At 37.6% G+C, this 24,891-nt stretch overlaps 1 protein-coding gene and 1 pseudogene across 1 annotated transcript; both read right to left on the reverse strand.

Moving 5' to 3' along the window:
- Positions 1-3,146: 3,146 nt before the first annotated feature.
- On the reverse strand, positions 3,147-9,828 carry LOC131163681 (UDP-glycosyltransferase 91C1-like; annotated as a pseudogene).
- A 9,164-nt stretch (positions 9,829-18,992) lies between these two features.
- LOC131153581 (UDP-glycosyltransferase 91C1-like) lies at positions 18,993-20,719 on the reverse strand. Its single transcript, XM_058105994.1, has one exon. It carries the CDS (start codon positions 20,683-20,685, stop codon positions 19,120-19,122), a length of 1,566 nt encoding a protein of 521 aa, XP_057961977.1. The 5' UTR covers positions 20,686-20,719; the 3' UTR covers positions 18,993-19,119.
- Between the last annotated feature and the right edge of the window lie 4,172 nt (positions 20,720-24,891).

Here is a 24,891-nt window from a genome sequence, read left to right on the forward strand (position 1 = left end):
GTCAAGTTGAGTAACTTTAGTTTGAGGATGGATTGAGTTGAGTAATTTACGAGCTACTATCCTCTTTATCGAAATACATGCTATTTTTTTCTCCCATGTTATGGGCATCCTTGATGTATCTAACTTGTAACTTGTAAGAATTTAAAATTTAGAACTCGGATTTAGGCAAATTTTCAATTTTATAAGACTCTGTTTTAGGGCTAGCACCATCTCTGACGCTGCAGCATGCTTTTCACTTGCACCTTTTTTTCATTTGGGCTTCTTACCAGGTAGTCGGCAATCAGTGAAGGTGGAGGTTTTTCAGTTTGGCTGCTTCTCCTGCCTGCAGAAGTGGGCAATATTGTATGTTACTAGTAATTATTATATGCTTATTTCAAAACATTTAGATTAAAAACCTAAATATCGTGTACTTTTTATTATTATTATTTGAATTGAAAGGTATCTAAATTAACTTTTAATGCATATGATTCTAGTAAACAGCATAATGTAATGTAAAATGAGAGCTCGTGACACAGACTGTCATTTACATAACTATCATCTTAACTTAGGAGCCCTTACAATGGCTCTTAAGCTTGATCTTAAAAAAGCTTTTGAATCCATTGAATGATATTTCATTATCAGCGTATTGAATGCTATCGGGACTCTTCCAAACTATAAGGAATAAGACAAGGGAATTCCCCGTCACCTTATCTTTTTGTAATGACTATGGAGGTTCTCATAAGAATTCTTCTAAAAGTTGGTACAAATGGAGATCCTAGTTATCACAACAAATGCAAAAGGATTAAACCCACCAATATTTATTTTACAAATGACCTTCTCATATTCTCCAAAGGTGATGCCTTGTCAACAAAAAGCATTAAATATTCTCTTCGATCAACCCTTCCATTATTTTTCAAGGCTTCAAGCAAATCCTGCTAAATATGAAATTCTTACTTCAACAATAAGTATGGAGGTAAAAAAGGGCATCCTGCAAATTTTAGGAGTTCAAGAGGGCAATCTTCCCACAAAATACCTTAGGCTACAACTGATCATGCTAAATACGTCTTTCACTCTCCTTTGGAAAAACTAAACTTTTTTACAAAGGCACAATTTGTAGAGAATTGTCTAGTAATAGGAAGTAACCCAATTGAGACGATTGATCTCTAGCAATGGGTTCAAACTCATAATTGCATGATGCAGCCATGATTGAGAGAAAGAAATCCTTCAGAGTTTTCAATAGGCGGAGTCAACTGTTGCAGCCAAAACTTGTTGGAAAAAATTTGGATCAATCACAACTTCGATCACCTACTAAGAATGAGAGAAAAAACAGATTGGAGGATCTGGGGTGTACTTTGGAGGATCACTCCGATGCTAAGTTAGGTAATTAAGGATTATATGATTGCAACATTAAAGGAGTGAGTGAGAATGGATTGAGATGCCTTACCTATTTTAGAGGGTCCTTTTTATAGGTATTTGAGATACTTCCTTATTGATATCCCTACTAATGGATTGCTTGGGTTATATTTCGAATATGTTACTAAGGAATAAAGACCTTGTTTTAATTAATGGAAGTTACATATTTTCCATTAATCTTTTAATGTCTTTTTATTTTTCAATCTTATATAAGTTAATGTCCAGTTTAATGTCAGGGTTTCTTTTATGTTAAATTAAGTATCGATGCGAAAAAGTCAATATTATTAGTATTGAAATTTATTTCACATGGCATTGTACATAGTAGGTCATTAACATAGTTTATATTGATAAAAGAATCCTTTTAAAAATAAACATATGTGTTTTTTTATTTTTGAAAAAGCATTTAATATATTTGTAATTTTATGAAGATTTTTTTATTAATTAATTTTATATGATGCACATATGGAAAAATTTAGTGTATGATTATAAATTTTAAAATTTTTATATATCTAAGATAATATTTACTTGTGTAAAATTTTATATTTTTTTATAAGAATATATTAGCCTTTTGTATTGCACTTATGTGAGTCATGCTTTTTATTTATAAGATATTTAAATAATACAATAATTTAGGGTTTTGGAGGAGACTTATGAGCAAAATAAAATAATTTTCATACATAATGCTTTATCATTGTCTGAATAAATTGTGATTCATTAGTTAAAATCTGTACACAACTGTTATTTTTTATGTTTATTTAACAGTGAATTAATATTTATTTTAATTTCAATAAACATTTTATTATTTGGAGGGGTTTTCTAGCTCTATGATTTTAGTTTTAATACCTTTCTTTTGAAAGTTAGTTTATCATCCGCTTAAATTATCTCAACACTAAAGTATTGTTAAATTATTTTATTGGTGGTAAAGATTTTTTTATTTTCATGTTTTAATTCAAACCATCACATATGCAATATAAACTTTTAAATTATAATTTTCTTATTATAATTAAATTTAGTTCTTTAAAAATATTTCGACTCGTTCTCTACAAAAATAAAGATATCATGTTCGTAAAACAATTTACATTATATCATAAGAAATTAGTGGCAGCTGAACATGACTATTTTTGATGAATTATAAATTATAGGTAAAAAGATATTTACCTTTTCTAAGGTTTTAAAAATTCTATTGTCCTCTTTTGAGATTTAAAAATTTGAAGGATCTTTCCTGAGATTTTGCTAAAAAGACTCAAATGTTTCCTTATATTTTGTAAAAAGATAAATTCTTTGAGAAGAAATTTGTGTTTTTTTTTACAAATCTCAAGGAAGATTTGTGGTATTTTTTAAATCTGAGGAAAAGCGTCTGTTTTTTTTCGCCAAACCTCAGAGAAAACGAACGTTTTTTTTACTCTAAATCATATAGCATAACATGTTGCCAACATAAAAAAAAAAAATTATATGCATGATCAACAAATTGTTCAAATATAAAATTAATTTTATCCCATTTACAAATAACTCATTATATAATTAATTAATAAATACATAGTATCATTACGATGTCTGAAATCTTTTGGATACTCAACTAATCTACTGGAATAACGAGTCTCTGCCTTTAATTTTCTTTATTCAAATATCGAAACATTATTTCAAATGAACTAGACTCAAATTTGGCATGTTGAGGGACATACATGATACATAGAATATCTCCAAATTAGACAACCAAATCTTGTGGATGCAAGGGCCAAGGGGCACTTGGCTAGTTAGGAAGGACGATGGGCCTCAAGGTACCCTACAAATTCATCTGTGTACTTAGCTTGTAGGTCATGGTCCCCAAATATTTCCCTCATTGCCCTTGCTTTCTCCCTGCATGCCCTTCCCTCCTCTCCTTCAATTACCCATTTCACTGTCTGAGCCACCGAGTCCCTCCCCAGTGACCCTTCTTCCCCATCTCTCCCTATTTCCATTCCTACCCCTAACTCTCCTAGTGCCCTTGCGTTTAAGTATTGGTCCCCAAAAATGGGTAACATCACCAGAGGACGCCCAAACTGTAGTCCCTCTATCACTGAGCTCCACCCGCAGTGAGTCAGGAACCCTCCCACCTATTCGTGACTCAGTACCTTGAGTTGAGGCACCCAATTCGCCCACACCACTCCCTGCCCTCCGGTCCTCTCCTCAAACCCATCCGGCAACTTGGCCGAGTCCGTCTCACCCAACTAGTGAATAGTACTAGGGACCTTCTTCCTCAAAGCCCAAAAGAAGGGCAACCCGGCTAGCTCCAGCCCCAGAGCCAACTCGGTGAGCTCCTCCTGACTAAGCGCCACCTCACTCCCTAGTGCCACGTAAACAATCGACCCTCTGACTTGTTCATCCAGCCATCCTCTTATTTCGAGCCACGTGTCGTCCCCCCGTGTCCTCCACCTGGGGCGGCATCAAGCCGACAGGAATCACCGGCTTTCGGTAAAGCTCGGCGAGGAGGTTTAGCCAGTCGCCGTCGAGCTCCCTGCAGCCCCGCATGAGGTACACGTCGGCCCCGGCGGTCGCCGTCCCGAACCGAAACATGTCCGAGACGCCGGAGGAGATGGTTTCCATGACGCCGAAAAACCGGTTGATTTCGTAGAGCCGAAATGCTACGGCGGAAGGGAAAGGGACCCACTTGGGAGGGATGGTGAACTGGTGAGGCTCCGTCCTTGAAGCGTCGCCGTGGATGAGAGACGAAGGCGGGCCAAAGTGTTGAAATATGGCTCATTCTAGAAGCCTACAATTGCCATTGAAGTCTTCAATGGTGGGCTAATTTTTCAAAGGTAGGTGATTAGTGGTTGTTATAGTGGTTTTTCCTAACCTATATAAACCCATCACCTCCATTTGTATTCTTATCCCCAAAATTGCCTACTTCTCTTTTAGGCACATTCTCTCTTCTCTCTCTCATTTTGTAATATTTCTACAATAGAGAAATATTGATTGATAATGTCCGAGGACGTAGGCACAATTAGCCGAACCTCGTTAATTCTGGTGTTCTTCATTTTATCTATTCAGTAGTTAACTTTTGTCGGGTATAGTTGTAGTAATATATTGTGTTAATTACATGTCTAAGGAAAATTCTATCTAGGAAAGAGGGATTTAAGCGGTCCGTTGTGACCCCCCACTTCCCTGGGAATTTACCTGGTGTAATTTTGCACAATTATTCACTCTCTATTTACCTGTACAATTGTAACTGTGGTAAAGTTAGGTGGAACAATCTCAAGTTTCACAACAATTGGTATCAGAGCCAAGGTTATTCTTAGTATGCTCTGTGGTTGCAGCTTAGTCTGACCTTCCACATCAGAAAAGTTTTCCTTGGGCATTGGCATTCCGCATCGGCAGCTATTGAATAACATTTATGGCAGAGATGGCAGATAGTGCAAAAGCATCCACATCAAGCTCGTCTATTTTGGCAAGAACTACTGTGACAAATGCTAGATTTGCAGTGGAGATTTTTGACGGCACCGGTCATTTTGGGATGTGGCAAAGTGAGGTTCTAGACGCTCTCTTTCAGCAAGGTCTAGACATTGCCATTGAAGAAGAGAAACCAGAAGATATTGAGAAGAAAGAATGGGGGACCATTAATCGGTTAGCATGTGGTACAATTCGATCGTGTCTTTCAAGAGAGCAGAAGTATGCATTTTGTAAGGAAACTTCTGCAAACAAGTTATGGAAGGCACTGGAGGAGAAGTTTTTGAAGAAAAGCTCTCAAAACAAACTCCATATGAAGAAGAGACTATTTCGCTTTACCTATGTCTCGGGTACCACTATGAATGATCATATCACCAACTTTAATAGGTTGGTTAGTGATCTAGTTAATCTGGATGAGACTTTTAAAGATGAAGACCTGGCTTTGATGTTGTTGGGATCCCTTCCTGAGGAGTTTGAGTTTCTTGAAACTACTCTGCTCCATGGAAAGGATAAAGTGTCTCTTGGCGAGGTTTGTGCTGCTTTGTACAGCTATGAATTGAGGAAGAAGGACAAGCTTGAAAGCACAAGTGGAGCCAACGAGGCTCTAGTAGTTCGAGGCAGTTCACAAAGCCAGAATAGAAGAAAGAAGGAGAGATCCAAGTCAAGGTCCAGACCAAACAAAGATGAATGTGCCTTTTGTCGGGAAAAGGGGCACTGGAAGAAAGACTGTCCGAAGCTAAAGAATAAAGGCAAACCTGATAAAGGAAAGGCCATCTCAAATGTGGCTGAGTACGAAGATGGGAGCTCAGATCTTTCGCTTGCTGCTACGCTATCAACTAGTTCTTTGAGTATATGGCTACTCGATTCTGGGTGTAGCCATCATATATGTCCCAATCGGGATTGGTTCTTTGATTTTAAAGAACTAGAAGGTGGAGTCGTCTACACAGCAAATGATGTCCCTCTTACCACACATGGGATTGGTTCAGTCCGCTTGAGGAATCAAGATGGATCAATCAAAATATTGACGGACGTTAGATATGTACCAAGTTTGATGAAGAATCTTATTTCTGTGGGAACCCTTGAATCAAAGGGATTCAAAGTAACAGCAGAAAACGGAGTCATGAAGATCATCTCTGGTGCACTCGTGGTAATCAAGGGAATTTGGAAGAACAATAACTTGTATCACTATCAAGGTCGTACAGTTATTGGGACGGCAGCAACAGTTTCTTCTGATGATAAAGCCATAGAAGCAACTAGGTTATGGCATATACGCTTGGGGCATGCAGGTGAAAAATCCTTGGGACTTCTTACAAATCAAGGATTATTAAAGGGAGCAAAGACCTGCAAGCTAGATTTCTGTGAACATTGCATCAAAGGGAAGCAAACAAGAGTGAAATTTGGTACTGCAATCCATAATACCAAGGGTATTTTGGATTATGTTCACTCTGATGTGTGGGGACCTTCCAAGACAACTTCACTGGGAGGAAAACACTACTATGTGACCTTTGTTGATGATTTTTCTCGAAGAGTATGGGTGTATACTATGAAAACTAAGGATGAAGTGTTAGGAGTCTTCCTCAAATGGAAAAATATGGTGGAAACTCAAACAAGCAGAAGGATCAAGTCTCCGTACAGATAATGGTGGAGAATATAGAAGTGATCCATTTCTTAAAGTCTACGAAGATGAAGGTATTATACGATACTTCACAGTGAGAAGTACACCACAACAGAATGGAGTGGCAGAACGTATGAATCGAACATTGTTGGAGAAGGTTCGGTGTATGTTATCCAATGCTGGGTTGGGTAGAGAATTTTGGGCTGAGGCTGTAACATATGCCTGCCACCTCATCAACCGTCTACCATCTACTGCTACTTGTGGTAAAACACCATTGGAGAAATGGTTTGGAAAGCCTGCTACAGATTATGATTCCTTACATGTATTTGGTCCCACTGCCTACTATCATGTCAAGGAATCAAAGCTGGATCCAAGGGCTAAGAAAGCAATCTTTATGGGTATCACCTCTGGAGTAAAGGGATATCGTCTTTGGTGTCCAGAAACAAAGAAAATAATCTTCAGCAGGGATGTTACCTTTAATGAATCTACTTTTTTAAGAAAGGTGACAACAGAAAGTGTTGAGCAAAAAGATGGTGCTCCAAAACAGGTGGAGTTTGATAGAAGAATTGTTTACCCAGAAAATGAAGACTCTCCTATGGTAGAAGAAGAGTCACCTGTAGAAGAGGTTTCAACCCAAGAACCTCCACAGCAACATGAATCTATTGCATTGAGTAAGCCAAAGAGAAAAATTAGAAAGCCTGCTCACTTTGTTGACATGGTGGCTTACGCATCTCCAATTGCAAACGATGATACTCCTGCTACTTACAATGAAGCAATCCAAAGTTCGGAAGAAGAAAAGTGGAGGGAAGCCATGAATGAAGAAATGCAGTCCCTTCATAAGAATCGAACATGGAAGCTTGTTAGTCTTCCGAAGGGAAAGAAGGCAATTGGATGTAAATGGGTATATACAAAGAAAGATGGATTTCTTGACAAGAATAGTGTTCGCTACAAAGCAAGGTTGGTGGCTAAAGGCTATGCACAAACGGAGGGAATTGATTACAATGAGGTATTTTCTCCAGTAGTAGAACATTCCTCCATAAGAATCTTATTGGCTTTGGTAGCAAAATTGGATATGGAACTAGTTCAATTAGATGTAAAAACTGCATTTTTACATGGAGACTTGGAAGAGGAAATCTACATGACTCAGCCAGGAGGTTTCAAAGTTGCTGGAAAAGAAAATATGGTGTGCAAACTTGAAAAGTCGTTGTATGGATTAAAGCAATCCCCAAGGCAGTGGTATAAACGATTTGACAAGTTTATGATGGGGCAAAAGTACAGAAGAAGCAAATATGATCACTGTGTGTATTTTTGCAAGCTACAAGATAGATCTTTCATATATCTTCTTCTTTATGTTGATGATATATTGATAGCCTCCAAAAGTCAGACAGAAATTGACAAACTGAAGGCTCAGTTGAATAGGGAGTTTGAGATGAAGGATCAAGGCGAAGCAAAGAAAATTCTCGGTATGGAGATAAGTAGAGATAAGAAATTGGGGAAGCTTTGTTTGACTCAAAAATAATATTTGAGGAAAGTACTGAAGCGTTTTGGTATGGATGAGAAGTCAAAACCTGTTAGTACTCCCCTTGCTTCTCATTTCAAGTTGAATGCATCTATGTCTCCAAAAACTGAAGCAGAATGAGAATACATGTCAAAAGTACCGTATTCAAGTGCTGTTGGTAGCTTGATGTATGCCATGGTGTGTACAAGGCCCGATATTTCACAAGCCGTTGGAGTTGTGAGCAGGTATATGCATGATCCTGGAAAGGAACATTGGCAAGCTGTGAAATGGATTCTACGATACATTTTGTATACGGTAGATGTTGGCTTAATATTTGAGCAGGATAAGCAAGATGATCATAGTATTGTTGGATACTGTGATTCCGACTACGCTGGTGATTTGGATAAGCGTCGGTCAACTACTGGCTATGTTTTTACTCTTGCAAAAGCGCCAGTTAGTTGGAGGTCTACTTTACAGTCAACAGTTGCTTTGTCCACTACAGAGGCAGAGTATATGGCAGTCACAGAGGCTGTGAAGGAGGCAATTTGGCTTCAAGGATTGATGAAAGATTTGGGAATTGAACAGAAGCACATCAAGGTGCATTGTGATAGCCAAAGTGCTATCCATCTAGCAAAGAACCAAGTCTACCATTCAAGGACAAAGCACATCGACGTTCGATATCACTTTGTTCGAGAAATTCTGGAAGAAGGTGGAGTAGTAATCCAGAAGATTCGAACCACTGAGAATCCTGCTGATATGATGACAAAAGTGGTAACAGTGGTCAAGTTTCAACATTGCTTGAACTTGATCAACATTGTTAAAAATTGAAAGATTTGCGCTACAAGCGCGTTTGAAGACATTATGGAATCTATGAGAGAAGTTAAGAGATGGAATTTCGCCAAGGTGGAGATTTGTTGAAATATGGCTCATTCTAGAAGCCTACAATTGCCATTGAAGTCTTCAATGGTGGGCTAATTTTTCAAAGGTAGGTGATTAGTGGTTGTAATAGTGGTTTTTCCTAACCTATATAAACCCATCACCTCCATTTGTATTCTTATCCCCAAAATTGCCTACTTCTCTTTTAGGCACATTCTCTCTTCTCTCTCTCATTTTGTAATATTTCTACAATAGAGAAATATTGATTGATAGTGTCCGAGGACGTAGGCACAATTAGCCGAACCTCGTTAATTCTGGTGTTCTTCATTTTATCTATTCAGTAGTTAATTTTTGTCGGGTATAGTTGTAGTAATATATTGTGTTAATTACATGTCTAAGGAAAATTCTATCTAGAAAGAGGGATTTAAGCGGTCCGTTGTGACCCCCCACTTCCCTGGGAATTTACCTGGTGTAATTTTGCACAATTATTCACTCTCTATTTACCTGTACAATTGTAACTGTGGTAAAGTTAGGTGGAACAATCTCAAGTTTCACAACACAAAGAAGGAAACAAACCAGGCGTTGAAGGCGCTGAAGATGGCGGAGGAGATCCGGAGGTGGGCGGCGATGGCGGGGAGCAAATGAGGAGCGAAGTCGTAGATGATCCAGTCGGGGGAAGTTGTATGGAGGAAACGAGAGAGGGGGTGGCGGAGAGCGTCGAAGGCGGCCTTGAGGTGGGGGACCTTATGGGGAGGGACGTCCATGGTGGACTCTGCGTTTTCCGGGAGATTGTGGTCGTGGGGCAAGGGAAATTTAACGAAGGTAATTAGTGGGGAGAGATGAGGGGGAGGGTGGGGAGGCGGTGTATGTTTCGAGGGGTGGATATGAAGGAGACGCGGTGGCCCTTTTGGGCGAGGAGCTTGGCGAGCTGGAGGTAGGGGATGATGTGGCCGAAGGCCAGCCATGGGAACAGTACCACATGAAGCTCCTTCTTATTATTATTATTATTGGCTTGATCGGCCATAGCTTCTGAGTGAGTACTCCTTCTGCATCCCCTTCTCAACTTTCGCTGCGTGTATAAATATATATAGCAGAAATATGAAGCTAGACGAAGCGTTCGTTGTCGCTGTCATCATAATCTAATCGGATGGAGGAAAGCATAATCAAATTTTCGATGAGTTGAGAAAATAGATGAATGGTGACTTGGGAGAGATATCATTATCAATAAACAACCGGAATAATTTTTCTCCCTATATGCAAGTAAATATAGTATATCTTTATTTTTATACGTACTGAAAATAATAATAGAAATAATCAATTACACCAACCCACAAGAATACAAACAATTTTTTACGTGGAAAACTTCCCTAGTGTAAGGAAGAAAAACCACGGGACTTAGTCAAGTTAAAATCTCCACTATCAATCAAATAATAGGTACACAAAGTCTTCTCTAATCGTAATTAGAAGATACAAAAATCTCTTATCAAGATATCTACAATCTTGGCAAATACAAAGAGAATTGGAGAGAATATACCAAATTCGTGGTTATTGTTCACGGTCAAAAACCCCAACTCCCAAGCTCCAAATCCAATCTCTACCGTTCAGATTGTAGCTCCTTGAGTCGTGAATCTCTCCTCCAAATTTCAGCTCGATCGGACCACAGACGAAATGGGATTGGAGTCTTGATAAAATATGGGCAGTATGGGAAAAAACCACATTTTTTTCTCTTTCTTTTGAGAAGTGACGGCTCCTCTCTTCTCCCTTCTCTTTTTACAACTTCTTTTAGATTTTCCACACTAAAAGGGCTGAACTTTGGTCTTTTAATAAGACCCACTTGGGCTTTCCTCCACATGGAAGGAAATAACCCAACACATTGTCCCATCAATTTTGATCTATGTATTTTAGAAATTTATTTATTATATTTTTAAAATTTAGGAAACAGATAAACACGAGAACGGACAGAATCTTATTTAATTTCTGAATTTGAGAGAGACATATGTGATATATATATATATATATATATATATATATATATATATATATATGTAAATTATAGTTGTACCAATATAGACACTCCATGTAACTTAGTTATTTACTAGTGTAGAAGTTTTATACACATTATAAAAAAATTATGACATTATTGCACCAACTAATAATCACATGTTAAGTGTTGAAAATATGAGTCAAATTTGGATGCAACTATTTTCATGTCCAACATTGTTGAATTTTCTAAACTGCTTGCAAATTATTCCACCTACCAGTCCACATTCATTAAAATTGATTCCTGTCTTCCATTCAATCAATATGTAGTTATATGTGTGTATGATATGTGGTGTAGATTCCCATCTTCTATTCAATCAATGACTATATAATTAATGGCTATATATAGCCTGTAACGACCTCAATTTCCTTAACATAAAATGTAACATAATGAATGGAAAAGTCAACCCGAATCCGTGGGTAACAGGGACACCTATCAATCACAGCGGAAACCTAAGTAGCAATAAACATAAAATCTCAATCATCCAACCATAAAATATAATACCAGAGTTATCTACATTCCCCAAATACTGTATTTATTTACATTTTTTCAAAATATTTCAAAATACATCTAAGATCCCATAACCAAAATAATTCTGATCCTAGTACATTACTTACCCTCCTAACGGGGTAATATAACACTGGCTTAACGGCGGTCACGACCGCCGGTCCCTCAAGGTCTCCTGAAAAATTAATTTAGTTCGGAGGCGAGACACTTCTCAGTAAGGGAAAATAAACTAAATACAGCTGTGTGTCAACATGAACATTTAAGGCAATTATACATATACAGTACATTTCATATTTTCGTAAACGTTCATCATATCATACTGAATAATTACATGCTTTCATATTTTCTAATAAATCATAACGTACATAAAATATCTGTTATAACTGATAATACTGAAAATATACCCAGGATGAATAGAGATAACTAATGTCATGTATTACCCCCCATGACGAGTTGTGCAGCCCGAAGGCGGGACCCAACAATGGCTGGCCGACCACTGTCGAGTCAAATATGTCTGTAAGTACGATAAGCCCGCTGCACCCTGGTCTAGACTGCCAGGTGGACGTCCATACTCTACTAAAAACCACATCGACTATCCATCTCTCACCCCTCGTGGGGTGGTTAACACTAATTTGAACATAGATATCTGATTTATATAGCTACGGTACCGAACTCTTGAAACTGAACTAAACTAACATCGGGGTTCTGATAACATATAGTACATGATTATATAACATCTTTTATAATTACGGCCTCGTGACGAACATATCATACATATCGTTCTGAAATTAGATCAATTGCCATGCATTTTAAAATCATCATAATATACTGTACGTTTTCATAATTTCACAAAACTTATTTCATTTGTATCATGATATTCTTTCATGGAAAATAATATTCATGCCACACATTTGCTATATAAAACCATACATTGCATTTTAAAATCATACTTTCTCGCATCTCATACATATATATACATTTCAATATATTAACAGTATTTTTCTCAACATACATTTCCTTCGTAATCTATAGCTATAATACATGCTTTCTAGAAAATAACTTTTCTCATAGATAATAATAATTTGCATGAAAATGACTACTTTAGTTTATTCCCTTACCTGACTACTGAGAAAGCCCCTAAAATATCCTAACTAACCCCTGTAGGAATTCCTGATCAATACCCTGAAACTGAAAATTCCCAGTATTAAGCCTGAGTATTTTTGCGTGTATATCATTTTCTATAGCTACCACAAGACCAAATTTAGTTTAAAAAGTCTTACCTCAACTTAGGGATGATTTCTAACTTGCTTTCACCAACGATCCGCTCTGATAGATTTGGAGAGAACTTCCCCAAGACCGTTGTGGTGACTTCAGATTGTCGATCCGGCGTAAATCTGGCCCAAAATCAATGAGAGAGAGAGAGAGAGAGAGAGAGAGAGAGAGAGAGAGAGAGAGAGGGCCGAAGGGAATAGAGAGAGAGAGGAGTGAGGTTGCTTAATAAAGAAGTTGAAAATCGAATTTTTGATATTTATAGAACTAGATTCGTTGACGAGCCATGTCATTCGTTGACGAATCCTTTAATAATTTCGTCGACGAAATTCAGTCAGTTCAAAACCTCTCTCGGTATTTCCTTGTCGACGAAATTCAGTCTTCATTAACGAATCCCCTGTATTCGTCGACGAAGCTCTAATGGTCCCCCTCAGTTATTCCTTCCAAAGTGCCATGTCACGTTCGTCGATGAAGTTGACTTCCTCCTTCTGTTACTGTTCTCATTTCCCTTCCTCTTTATTATTTAAATTCCATTTTTATTCAGATTGTCACATCCTCCCCTTCTTATAAAATTTCATCCTCGAAATTTACTATTCACATAATTTTTCATCCCTTAAGTAAAATGGTCTACTTATTTTATTACTTACCCTCACTTATGGCGGAGGAATACCGTGGTTACAATTCAAGTTCTAAAAGATTGCATATACTAAAAGAAAATTCTTCCAAAACTAAATATCTCATACTACCTATAACATTACATGTACCTGTACAAGAAACATTACATATTTACTCACATTTCAAATTACATTTAAACTTTTGGGAATAGTTGCAGATATTTCTGTCTGATCTGTTCCTCGAGCTTCCAAGAAGCCTCTTCTATCGCATGATTTCTCCATAGAACTTTTATCAAAGGAATTTTCTTATTACGTAATTCCTGTTCCTTTCTATCCAGAATCTGCACTGGTACCTCCTCATAAACTAGCGAATCACTGAACTCTAACTCACCATAACTGATAATATGAGAAGGGTTTGGGATGTATTTCCTCAACATAAATACATGCAATACGTCGTGTATTCTGGATAATGTAGGTGGCAAAGGTAGCTTGTACGCCACCGGCCCCACTTTCTCTAAAATCTCAAATGGACCAATAAATTTAGGGCTAAGTTTACCTTTCTTAACAAACCTCATAACTCATTTTAACGGAGCTATCTTCAAAAATACGCGACCACCCACATCAAACTCCAAATTCTTGCGGAGATGGTCGACATAACTCTTCTGTCGGCTCTGAGCTACATTGATTCTTTCCCTGATGAGCCAAACATTATCATACGCCTGTTGTACTATCTCTGGTCCCACAACTCGCCGCTCACCCATTTCATCCCAATACAAAGCATATCGACATCTCCTACCATATAGTGCCTCAAAAGGTGCAATGTCAATACTGGACTGGTAACTGTTATTATATGCGAACTCTACCAGTAGCATGAACTGTGTCCAACTACCTCCAAAATCTAATATATATGCTCGGAGCATATCTTCTAGTATCTGTATTGTCCTCTCAGTTTGACCGTCCGATTGAGGATGGAATGCCATGCTAAACAACAACTAAGATCCCAGAGCTTCCTGCAAGCTCCTCCAAAATCGTGACGTGAATCGTGAGTCTCGATCTGACACTATGGATACTAGCACTCCATGAGAACAAACTATCTCCTGAATATAAATCTCCACTAAATAGCTGAGGGAATAGCTGATCTTGATAGGGAGGAAATGGGCGGACTTAGTCAACCGATCTACTATCACCCAAATCGCATTCTATCACCCAAATGGGCGGACTTAGTTAACACTCAAGAATAAATTTCATTTAAGCACATCCATCATATGTTCATTCTTCTAGATATTGCTTAACATGCAAGAGATTTTAGGCATTAAGTTCTTACTGATTTATTCTAAGATTGGGACTTAAATTCCCATGTATATTTGCAAGCACGCTTGCTTGAATTAAGCACAAGGATGATGTTCTTTTGAGTGCATTTCTTATATACTCATCCTATCGAATAAATTTAGCATGCAACAAATATTAATCATTCAGCGCATATGCATGACATATTGCATTTCATTTTAAAAGCACGATAGTCACTAAAACTATACTCAAAGTTATGCAATTTTGAAATACATGTATGTATATAATAATAATGAGGCAAGAGGAAAAAGAGTTTGTTTTTAAATTTGATCTTGCCAAAAGTTAATGTAGATAAATATATATACGTATATAATTATAATATACATCCCCTTTTTAATGTTTACAAAATGGGGCTAGGGGTGCTTGTAGAAATAGAAACTTTAATTTAAAAACTCATGCAAGCGAGCAACATTTTTCTGATTTGTCAATTATACACATACTAAATTATAACGAGAAAAACCACAACCATAATGATCCTAAAAATTTAACATTCACATGCAAGATCATATGGCAAACACAAACAACTGTGGCGATATAAACATGCTTCAGATTATGATTTTCAATAAAAACATTTCATTTAATCACATGCCATAATGAGTTCACAATAGATCTAAGCTAAACATATGGGAAAATAGAACATGATAGGAATTTATGTCTAGATTCTCCCCCTTTCAATTTGAGTACGTGCTTAGATTCTTTAACTACTTATACTAACTAAAGATTAATTTCATTATGCTTAGTAGTATAAGTCATCAATCCAAATATTTAAAATCAACTATACTGAGTATTTGTCAATTACATGTTATCATTTGATTAGTATAGTTGTACCTATAGACCATGGATGCATTATAAGATATATATTAAGGCATGCAATAATGTTCATGACCCAAGAACATTTCATATCAAGACATAAGCCTTTAAGCACTAGATATAATGTTTTGGGTATTCTCAAGAGCCTCAATATTCAATAAATGAAAGTGATGCATATGAATCATTTATGCGCTTCCTATAAGGATGGATCTGAGCCTTTCTAAACAATTGATGATTATGATAAGATGAAGATTAATTATCTATTTGAGTTTTCACTCATCATTTCAAAAATATTTTAAAGTTAATTTCATCATAATCATCTTTAACACAAGGTTTTGGTTTAGAAAAAATCCTATCGAAATTTCAGAAGCATGCCGTCTGTAAATCGGACATTTCCCAAATTTTCATGCACCAAAACCTGATAGACTCAAGCAATCAATTCAAAATAGTATTTTGAGCATGCGAAAACCTATAATCCACTACCAACATGCAATTCTCATCAACTACATCTATCATGCAGGAGGCTTTCAACTAAAGCATGCAATCTAGTAGTATAATCAATAGATGATACAAAGGATAAACTATCCATTATAAAATATACTCATTTAATGCATAATGAATAGTAGGAATTCGGTGCTTTTCATATTAAGGCATATGGGCATGAAAGACAAAAATTCATGAGAGCATTTAATGTATATATATTCATGAAGAGTAATGTTCCGCCTGAGTCATGCACTTATTCAATTCATGCCTTTTTAATTTTCTAGTTCTTTATCCAAGTGTTTTAAAATTTTTGATGATATATGCTTGACTTTGGATGAATAGGCTTAGAGGACCAAACAGTCACAATAGATATTTCTTTAAGTGAGCTAAGCCAATATTGCCTCTATTGATATGAATTTCGATATGTGTGATCGGAATAAAAACCTAAATATCATGTTTAAGATAGTACAAAATAATTTTAATTTAGAATAAAAACCTAAATATCATGTACTTTTTATTATTATTTTTTGAATTGAAAGGTATCTAAATTAACTTTTAATACATATGATTCTAGTAAACAACATAATGTAATGTAAAATGAGCTCATGCCGCTAACTGTCATTTACATAACTATGATCTTCACTTAGGAGCCCTTAAAATGGCTCTTAAGCTTGATCTTAAAAAAGTTTTTGAATTCATTGAATGGCATTTCATTATCAACGTATTGAATGCTATCGGGAGTCATCCAAATTTTAAGGAATAAGACAAGGGGATTCCCTGTCACCTTATCTTTTTGTAATGACTATGGAGGTTCTCATAAGAATTCTTCTAAAAGTTGGTACAAATGGAGATCGTACTTATCGCAATAAATGCAAAAGGATTAAACCCACCAATCTTTATTTTACAGATGACCTTCTCATATTCTCCAAAGGTGATGCCTTGTCAACAAAAAGCATTAAATATTCTCTTCAATCAACCCTTCCATTATTTTTCAAGGCTTCAAGCAAATCCTGCTAAATATGAAATTCTTACTTCAACAATAAGTATGGAGGTAAAAAAGGATATCCCGCAAATTTTAGGAGTTCAAGAGGGCAATCTTCCCACAAAATACCTTAGGCTTCCTTAGGTGTTGTTTTTGCTTGAATAGCCCCTAGGCCATGTTGTATAGGATTTTTTTTTCAGTTGTAAGATTATGCTAAACACGACTTTCACCCTCCTTAGGAAAGACTAAAAATTTTTTTAAAGGCACAATTTGTAGAGAATTGTCTAGTGATAGAGAGTAACCAATTGGGACGATTGATCTCCAGCAATGGGTTCAAACTCATAATTGCATGATGCAGCCATGATTGAGAGAAAGAAATCTTCCGAGTTTTCAATAGGCGGCGTCAACTGTTGCAGCCAAAACTTGTTGGAAAAAATTTGGATGAATCACAACTTCGATCACCTGCTAAGAATGAGAGAAAAAACAAATTGGAGGATCTGGGGTGTACTCTGGAAGATCACTCCGATGCTAAGCTAGGTAATTAAGGATTATATGATCGCAACATTAAATGAGTGAGTGAGAATGGATTGAGATGTCCTTTTTATAGGTATTCGAGATACTTCCTTATTGATATCCTGACTAATGGATTGCTTGGGTTATATTTCGAATATGTTACTAAGGAATAAAGACCTTGTTTTAATTAATGGAAGTTACATATTTTCCATTAATCTTTTAATGTCTTTTTATTTTTCAATCTTATATAAGTTAATGTCCAGTTTAATGTCAGGGTTTCTTTTACGTTAAATTAAGCATCGATGCGAAAAAGTCAATATTATTAGTATTGAAATTTATTTCACATGGCATTGTACATAGTAGGCCATTAACATAGTTTATATTGATAAAAGATTCCTTTTAAAAATAAACATGTGTTCTTTTATTTTTGAAAAAGCATTTAATATATTTGTAATTTTATGAAGATTTTATTTATTTATTAATTTTATATGATGCATGTGTGCCATATGGAAAAATTTAGTGTATGATTATAAATTTTTAAATTTTTATATATCTAAGATAATATTTACTTATGTAAAATTTTATATTTTTTTATAAGAATATATTGGCCTTTTGTATTGCACTTATGTGAGTCATGCTTTCAATTTATAAGATATTTAAATAATACAATAATTTAGGGTTTTGGAGGAGACTTATGAGCAAAATAAAATAATTTTCATACATAATGCTTTATCATTGTATGAATAAATTGTGATTCATTAGTTAAATTCTGTATACAACTGTTATTTTTTATGTTTATTTAACAGTGAATTAATATTTATTTTAATTTCAATAAACATTTTATTATTTGGAGGGTTTTTCTGCTCTATGATTTTAGTTTTAATACCTTTCTTTTGAAAGCTTAAATTATCCCAACACTAAAGTATTGTTAAATAATTTTATTGGTGGTAAAGATTTTTTTTATTTTCATGTTTTAATTCAAACCATCACATATGCAATATAAACTTTTAAATTATAATTCTGTTTGATTATAATTAAATTTAGTTCTTTAAAAATGTTCCGACTTGCTCTCTACAAAAATAAAGATATCATGTTCGTAAAACAATTTACATTATATCATCATAAATTAGTGGCAGCTGAACATGAACATTCTTGGTGAATACTAAATTATAGGTAAAAAGATATTAATCTTTCCCGAAATTTTAAAAATTTTAGGAACCCCTTTTGAGATTTCAAAAATCTTAAGCATCTTCCCTGAGATTTTACCTAAAAGACACAAATCTCCCCTTATATTTTGTAAAAAGATAAGTTTTTTGAGAGGAGATTTGTGTTTTTTTGAAAAATCTTGAGGGAGATTTGTGGCATTTTTTAAATCTAAGGGAAAGCGCCTGCCTTTTTTCGCCAAACCTAAAAAAAAATGAATGTTTTTTTACTCTAAATCATATAGCATAACATAAAATAAAAAAAATTATATGCACGATCGATAAATTGTTTAAATATAAAAGGAATTTTATTTCATTTTCAAATAACTCATTAGATAATTAATTAATAATTACATAGCATCTTTATGATGTCTGAAATCTTTTGGATACTCAACTAATAATCTACTGGAATAATGAGTCTGACCTTTAATTTTCTTCATTCAAATATCGTAATAATATTTCAAATGCACTAGATTCAAATTTGGCATGTTGAGGGACATACATGATACATACTTAGAATATCTCCAAATTAGACAGCCAAATCTAGCTAGGAAGGACGATGGGCTTCAAGGTACCCTACAAATTCATCCGTGTACTTAGCTTGTAGGTCATGGTCCCCAAATATTTCCCTCATTGCCCTTGCTTTCTCCCTGCATGCCCTTCCCTCCTCTCCTTCAATTACCCATTTCACTGTCTGAGCCACCGAGTCCCTCCCCAGTGACCCTTCTTCCCCGTCTCTCCCTATTTCCATTCCTACCCCTAACTCTCCCAGTGCCCTTGCGTTTAAGTACTGGTCTCCAAGAATGGGTAACATCACCAGAGGACGCCCAAACTGCAGTCCCTCTATCACTGAGCTCCACCCGCAGTGAGTCAGGAACCCTCCCACCGATTCGTGACTCAGTACCTTGAGTTGAGGCACCCAATTCGCCCACACCACTCCCTGCCCTCTGGTCCTCTCCTCAAACCCATCCGGCAACTCGGCCGAGTCCGTCTCACTTAACTGGTGAGTAGTAGTACTACTGACCTTCTTCCTCAAAGCCCAAAAGAAGGGCAACCCGGCCAGCTCCAGCCCCAGAGCCAACTCGGTGAGCTCCTCCTGACTAAGCGCCACCTCACTCCCTAGCGCCACGTAAACAATCGACCCTCTGACTTGTTCATCCAGCCATCCTCTTATTTCGAGCCACGTGTCGTCCCCTGTGTCCTCCACCTGGGGCGGCATCAAGCCGACAGGAATCACCGGCTTTCGGTAAAGCTCGGCGAGGAGGTTTAGCCAGTGGCCGTCGAGCTCCCTGCAGCCCCGCATGAGGTACACGTCGGCCCCGGCGGCCGCCGTCCCGAACCGAAACATGTCCGAGACGCCGGAGGAGATGGTTTCCATGACGCCGAAAAACCGGTTGATTTCGTAGAGCCGAAACGCTACGGTGGAAGGGAAAGGGACCCACTTGGGAGGGACGGTGAACTGGTGAGGCTCCGTCCTTGAAGCGTCGCCGTGGATGAGCGACGAAGGCGGGCCAAAGAAGGAAACAGACCAGGCGTTGAAGGCGCTGAAGATGGCGGAGGAGATCCGGAGGTCGGCGGCGATGGCGGGGAGCCAGTGAGGAGCGAAGTCGTAGATGATCCAGTCGGGGGAAGTTGTATGGAGGAAACGAGAGAGGGGGTGGCGGAGAGCGTCGAAGGCGGCCTTGAGGTGGGGGACCTTATGGGGAGGGACGTCCATGGTGGACTCTGCGTTTTCCGGGAGATTGTGGTCGTGGGGCAAGGGAAATTTAACGAAGGTAATTAGTGGGGAGAGATGAGGGGGTAGGGTGGGGAGGCGGTGTATGTTTCGAGGGGTGGATATGAAGGAGACGCGGTGGCCCTTTTGGGCGAGGAGCTTGGCGAGCTGGAGGTAGGGGATGATGTGACCGAAGGCCAGCCATGGGAACAGTACCACATGAAGCTCCTTCTTCTTCTTATTATTATTGGCTTGATCAGCCATAGCTTCTGAGTGAGTACTCCTTCTGCATCCCCTTCTCAACTTTCGCTGCGTGTAAATATATATAGCAGAAATATGAAGCTGGAGGAAGCGTTCGTTGTCGCTGTCATCATAATCTAATCGGATGGAGGAAAGCATAATCAAATTTTGGATGAGTTAAGAAAATAATGGTGACCATTGTCCCATCAATTTTGATCCATGTATTTTAGAAATTTATTTATTACATTTTTAAAATTTAGGAAACAGATAAACACGAGAACGGACGGAATCTTATTTAATTTCTGAATTTGAGAGGCATATATATATATATATATATATATATATATATGTATACTGTAAATTATAGTTGTACCAATCTTGGGCTATATAGACATTCATTGTAACTTAGTTAATTACTGGTGTAGAAATTTTATACACATGTATAAAAAAATTATGACATTATTGCACCAACTAATAATCGTATGTTAAGTGTTGAAAATATGAGTTAAATTTGGATGCAGCTATTTTCATGTCCAATATTATTGAATTTTCTAAACTACTGGCAAATTATTCCACCTACCAACCCACATTCATTGAAATTAATTCTCGTCTTCCATTCAATCAATAGCTATATATATATATATATATATATATATATATATATATATATATATATAGATATATATGTAGGTATATGTGTGTGTAATACGTGGTGTAGATTCTCACCTTCTATTCAATCGATGACTATATATAACAATGGCTATATATATCCATTGATTGAATGGAACATGGGAATCTACACCACATATTACACACACATATAACTACATATATATATATATATATATATATATATGTGTGTGTGTGTGTGTGTGTGTGTGTGTGTGTATAATATGTGGTGTACAGAGGGTGAATAACTAGTGTAAGAGAAATTGTATTTTGAGAAGTTTTCTGTATTTTATTTTCAGATTGAAAATAATCTAGTGTTGTCACGCTCCGAATCCCAAAATGGGTCCTAGAGGTGACAATGTAACCTAATTTGTCCCTGTATCCAACAAAACATCTAAAAATACAGTACAAAGGATGAGGATCGGACCCCGTGGGGTTCCCAGGTATCCTATACATATCCAAACACAACAGAATATACGCAGCAGAAAAAAGGTCATTCTATACATACATAGTACCATACCAGAGTCTATACAGGAGCAGATATAAGGCTCTATCATATAACGTACAATCGAGTGCCTAACATATCTCAAAACGACAACTCACATAACACAAGTCCTAACACTTACCCAAGCGCTACCGGCCACTACGCTCCCAACATAAGGACGCTAGTTTCGGTTACTCGAAGGACCTGAAAAATACGTACGTACAGAAGGGGTGAGACACCTCTCAGTAAGGAAGAATACATGTTATATCTGTGTGTGACATTTGAGTGTTATCATAACGCAACATACACACAGTTAAATGCAGTTCCAGTACTAATTTCACAATAGTGCATACATGCACACACACATGATCAAGCAATTTGGGTGTCGTTACACCCTTTGGCCCGAAGCCGGCTCGCGACATACAGCGTTGGCCCGTAGCCAACCCGCGAAACATGGCGCCATCGGCATATAACTAGTCCCAGACTCCCATGGCATCGTATCAGCGCTAAACTGGTGGATCCACACCCTTTGGTGATCAGCCGGTAAGGCTAACGCCCTCGGATATAGAGCCGGACACTCTTGCCTAACATGGCCAGCGATTTCATACACCCTTGGATATAGAGCCGGACACTCTCAGAACTTGGAACAAATTCGAAACCCCGTTCCTACTAGCATTTCAAAAAAACACAACATAAACATGCATGCTCATATAACCAAACAAACCACACCCATTTGGTAATCTAAGATCATGGCTTTCCAAACACATACAGTTTAAACAAGTCAAGGCACGATCATCCCTATAACACAGTATAAATCATCATATACATTCGGCTTTCAACAAAACTAGGGATGTAGCCCATCGCTCCCTTTTTACCAAAACTATAATCATGAAAAACTCATAGTTTTCCACGTTAGATTCCCCCAAATGAGTAGCCAAAATACGCACAGGACCGTGAACCATAGTTCTACTGAGTCCGATTTAAAAAATAACCGACATAAACATAATTCCCCTTACCTTTCCCCCAAATAACAAATCCCAAACTCTAAAGCTCCTAAACAACGAATCAAGTTCCAAAACCTACAAATCCCAGTACAGAAAATACTCACAACACTGTTCTCTACAAAACTACCATATCAGAATTGAAAATCGAGTCTTACCTCAATTTTTACGCCAAAACCCGAAAATGGTCGAACCGAAAATTCGATCTATAGAACTTGTAGAGAATCATTCCATGATCCTCGTGGTAACCTCGGATCGTCGAATCAGACAATAAACGACAAAGAAATCTAGAGAGAGGAAGTGTATGGAGAGTTTCTATAGAGATAGAGAGACGATATTTAGATTTATTAGCTGAGAAGTAATAGAAATTGATATATATAGCGCTAGACTCGGCCGCCCTCGTCGACGAAATGGTTTCCTTGTTGACGAGGTCATATGAACAACTTGTCGACGAAATGGTGACCTCGTCGACGAGCCTGAGATTCTCGATTTCCCGAAAACCTCTCGGCTTCTCCTCGTCGACGAGCCTCTGAACTTCGTCGACAAGAAATACAAGGCCTTCGTCGACGAGATCTGGCTTCGTTGACGAAGCCTGCTCAAATTCCAATTTTACCCCTCTCTTAATTATTTAACCCTATATATCACGTTTCGGGTTTTTATATCCTCCCTTCCTTACAAAAATTTCATCCTCAAAATTCGCCATCTTTCATTCATAAACTCATTCATACAACTGAACACGTACACGCATTCTAGAAAGAAACTAGCGACTACTACAACGCAGCCCCATTACAACACCTACATACATACCCTCACTTATGGGAGAGGAATACCGTGGTTACAACATAACCTGTCTCAGGAGTTCACAATACACACTCCCGACGACTAACCACCTATCCCAACCCAAAGCAGGATGACGTACACGTACTCAAAAAAACTGTAGATACTTCTGACGTATTTCCGTTTCCAGTTCCTAAAAAGCTTCCTCAACCTCATGGTTTTGCCACAATACCTTTACTAACGGTATCTCTTTAATATGAAACTTTTGCACTTTACGATCCAGAACCTGAACAGGTATCTCCTCATATGCTAAAGTAACCCCAATTTCAAAATTGTCATAACTGATAACATGTGATGGATCCAGCACGTATCTCCTCAACATGGATACATGAAACACATCGTGGACCCTCGAGAGTGCTGAGGTTAGTGCAATCCTGTAGGCTACCGGACCCACTCACTCAAGAACCTTGAATGGTCCGATGTACCTCAGGTTCAGCTTGCCCTTTCTTCCAAATCTCATCACTCGTTTTATCAGAGCGATTCTAAGAAATACCATACCCCCCACCTCGAACTCTAACTCACGGCGACGAACATCTACGTAGCTTTTCTGTCGACTCTAAGTTGATTTAATCATCTCCCAGATCAAACCCACCTTCTCAGATGCCTGCTGCACAAGTTTAGGTCCTAACACCCGACGTTCACCTACCTCATCCCAATACAAAGGAGATTGACACCTCCAACCATACAGAGCCTTGAATGGTGTCATCCCAATACTAGCCTGGAAGCTGTTATTATAAACGAATTTTACTAGGGGCATAAACTGTATCCAACTACCACTGAAGTCTAACACATAGGCTTGCAACATATCTTTCAAGATCTATATTGTCCTCTCCGACTGTCCATCAGTCTGGGGGTCGAACACTGTACTGAAAGTAAGTTTCGTCCTCAATGCCTCCTACAAGCTCGACCAGAATCAAAAAGTAGACATCGGGTCTCAATCTAATACAATGGACACCGGATAACTAACCTTCAACGATATGAAATGAGCAGATTTCATCAATATGTCAACTATCACCCAGATAACATTCTGCCATGAAGGGCTGGCGGTAATCCGGTCACAAAGTCCATGGAAATATGCTCTTATTTCCACACTGGAATAGGTAAAGGCTGCAACGGCCCACCGACCTCTGATGTTCAGCTTTCACCTACTAACACGTCAAACACTGCTCCACAAACTGGCCAATCTGCCTCTTCATACCACTCCACCAGAAGGTCTCGCACAAATCCCAATACATCTTTGTACTACCAGGATGTACCGTATAAAATAAATGACACACTTACTCTAGAATCGTCCTTCTGATCTCATCGTCGTTCAGAATACATAGCCTAATCCAAAACCTCAACACACCTCCTTCAGAGATGTTGAAATCCACA

The sequence above is a fragment of the Malania oleifera genome, chromosome 1 (assembly GCF_029873635.1).
Source record: "Malania oleifera isolate guangnan ecotype guangnan chromosome 1, ASM2987363v1, whole genome shotgun sequence".
Classification (NCBI taxonomy): domain Eukaryota; kingdom Viridiplantae; phylum Streptophyta; class Magnoliopsida; order Santalales; family Ximeniaceae; genus Malania; species Malania oleifera.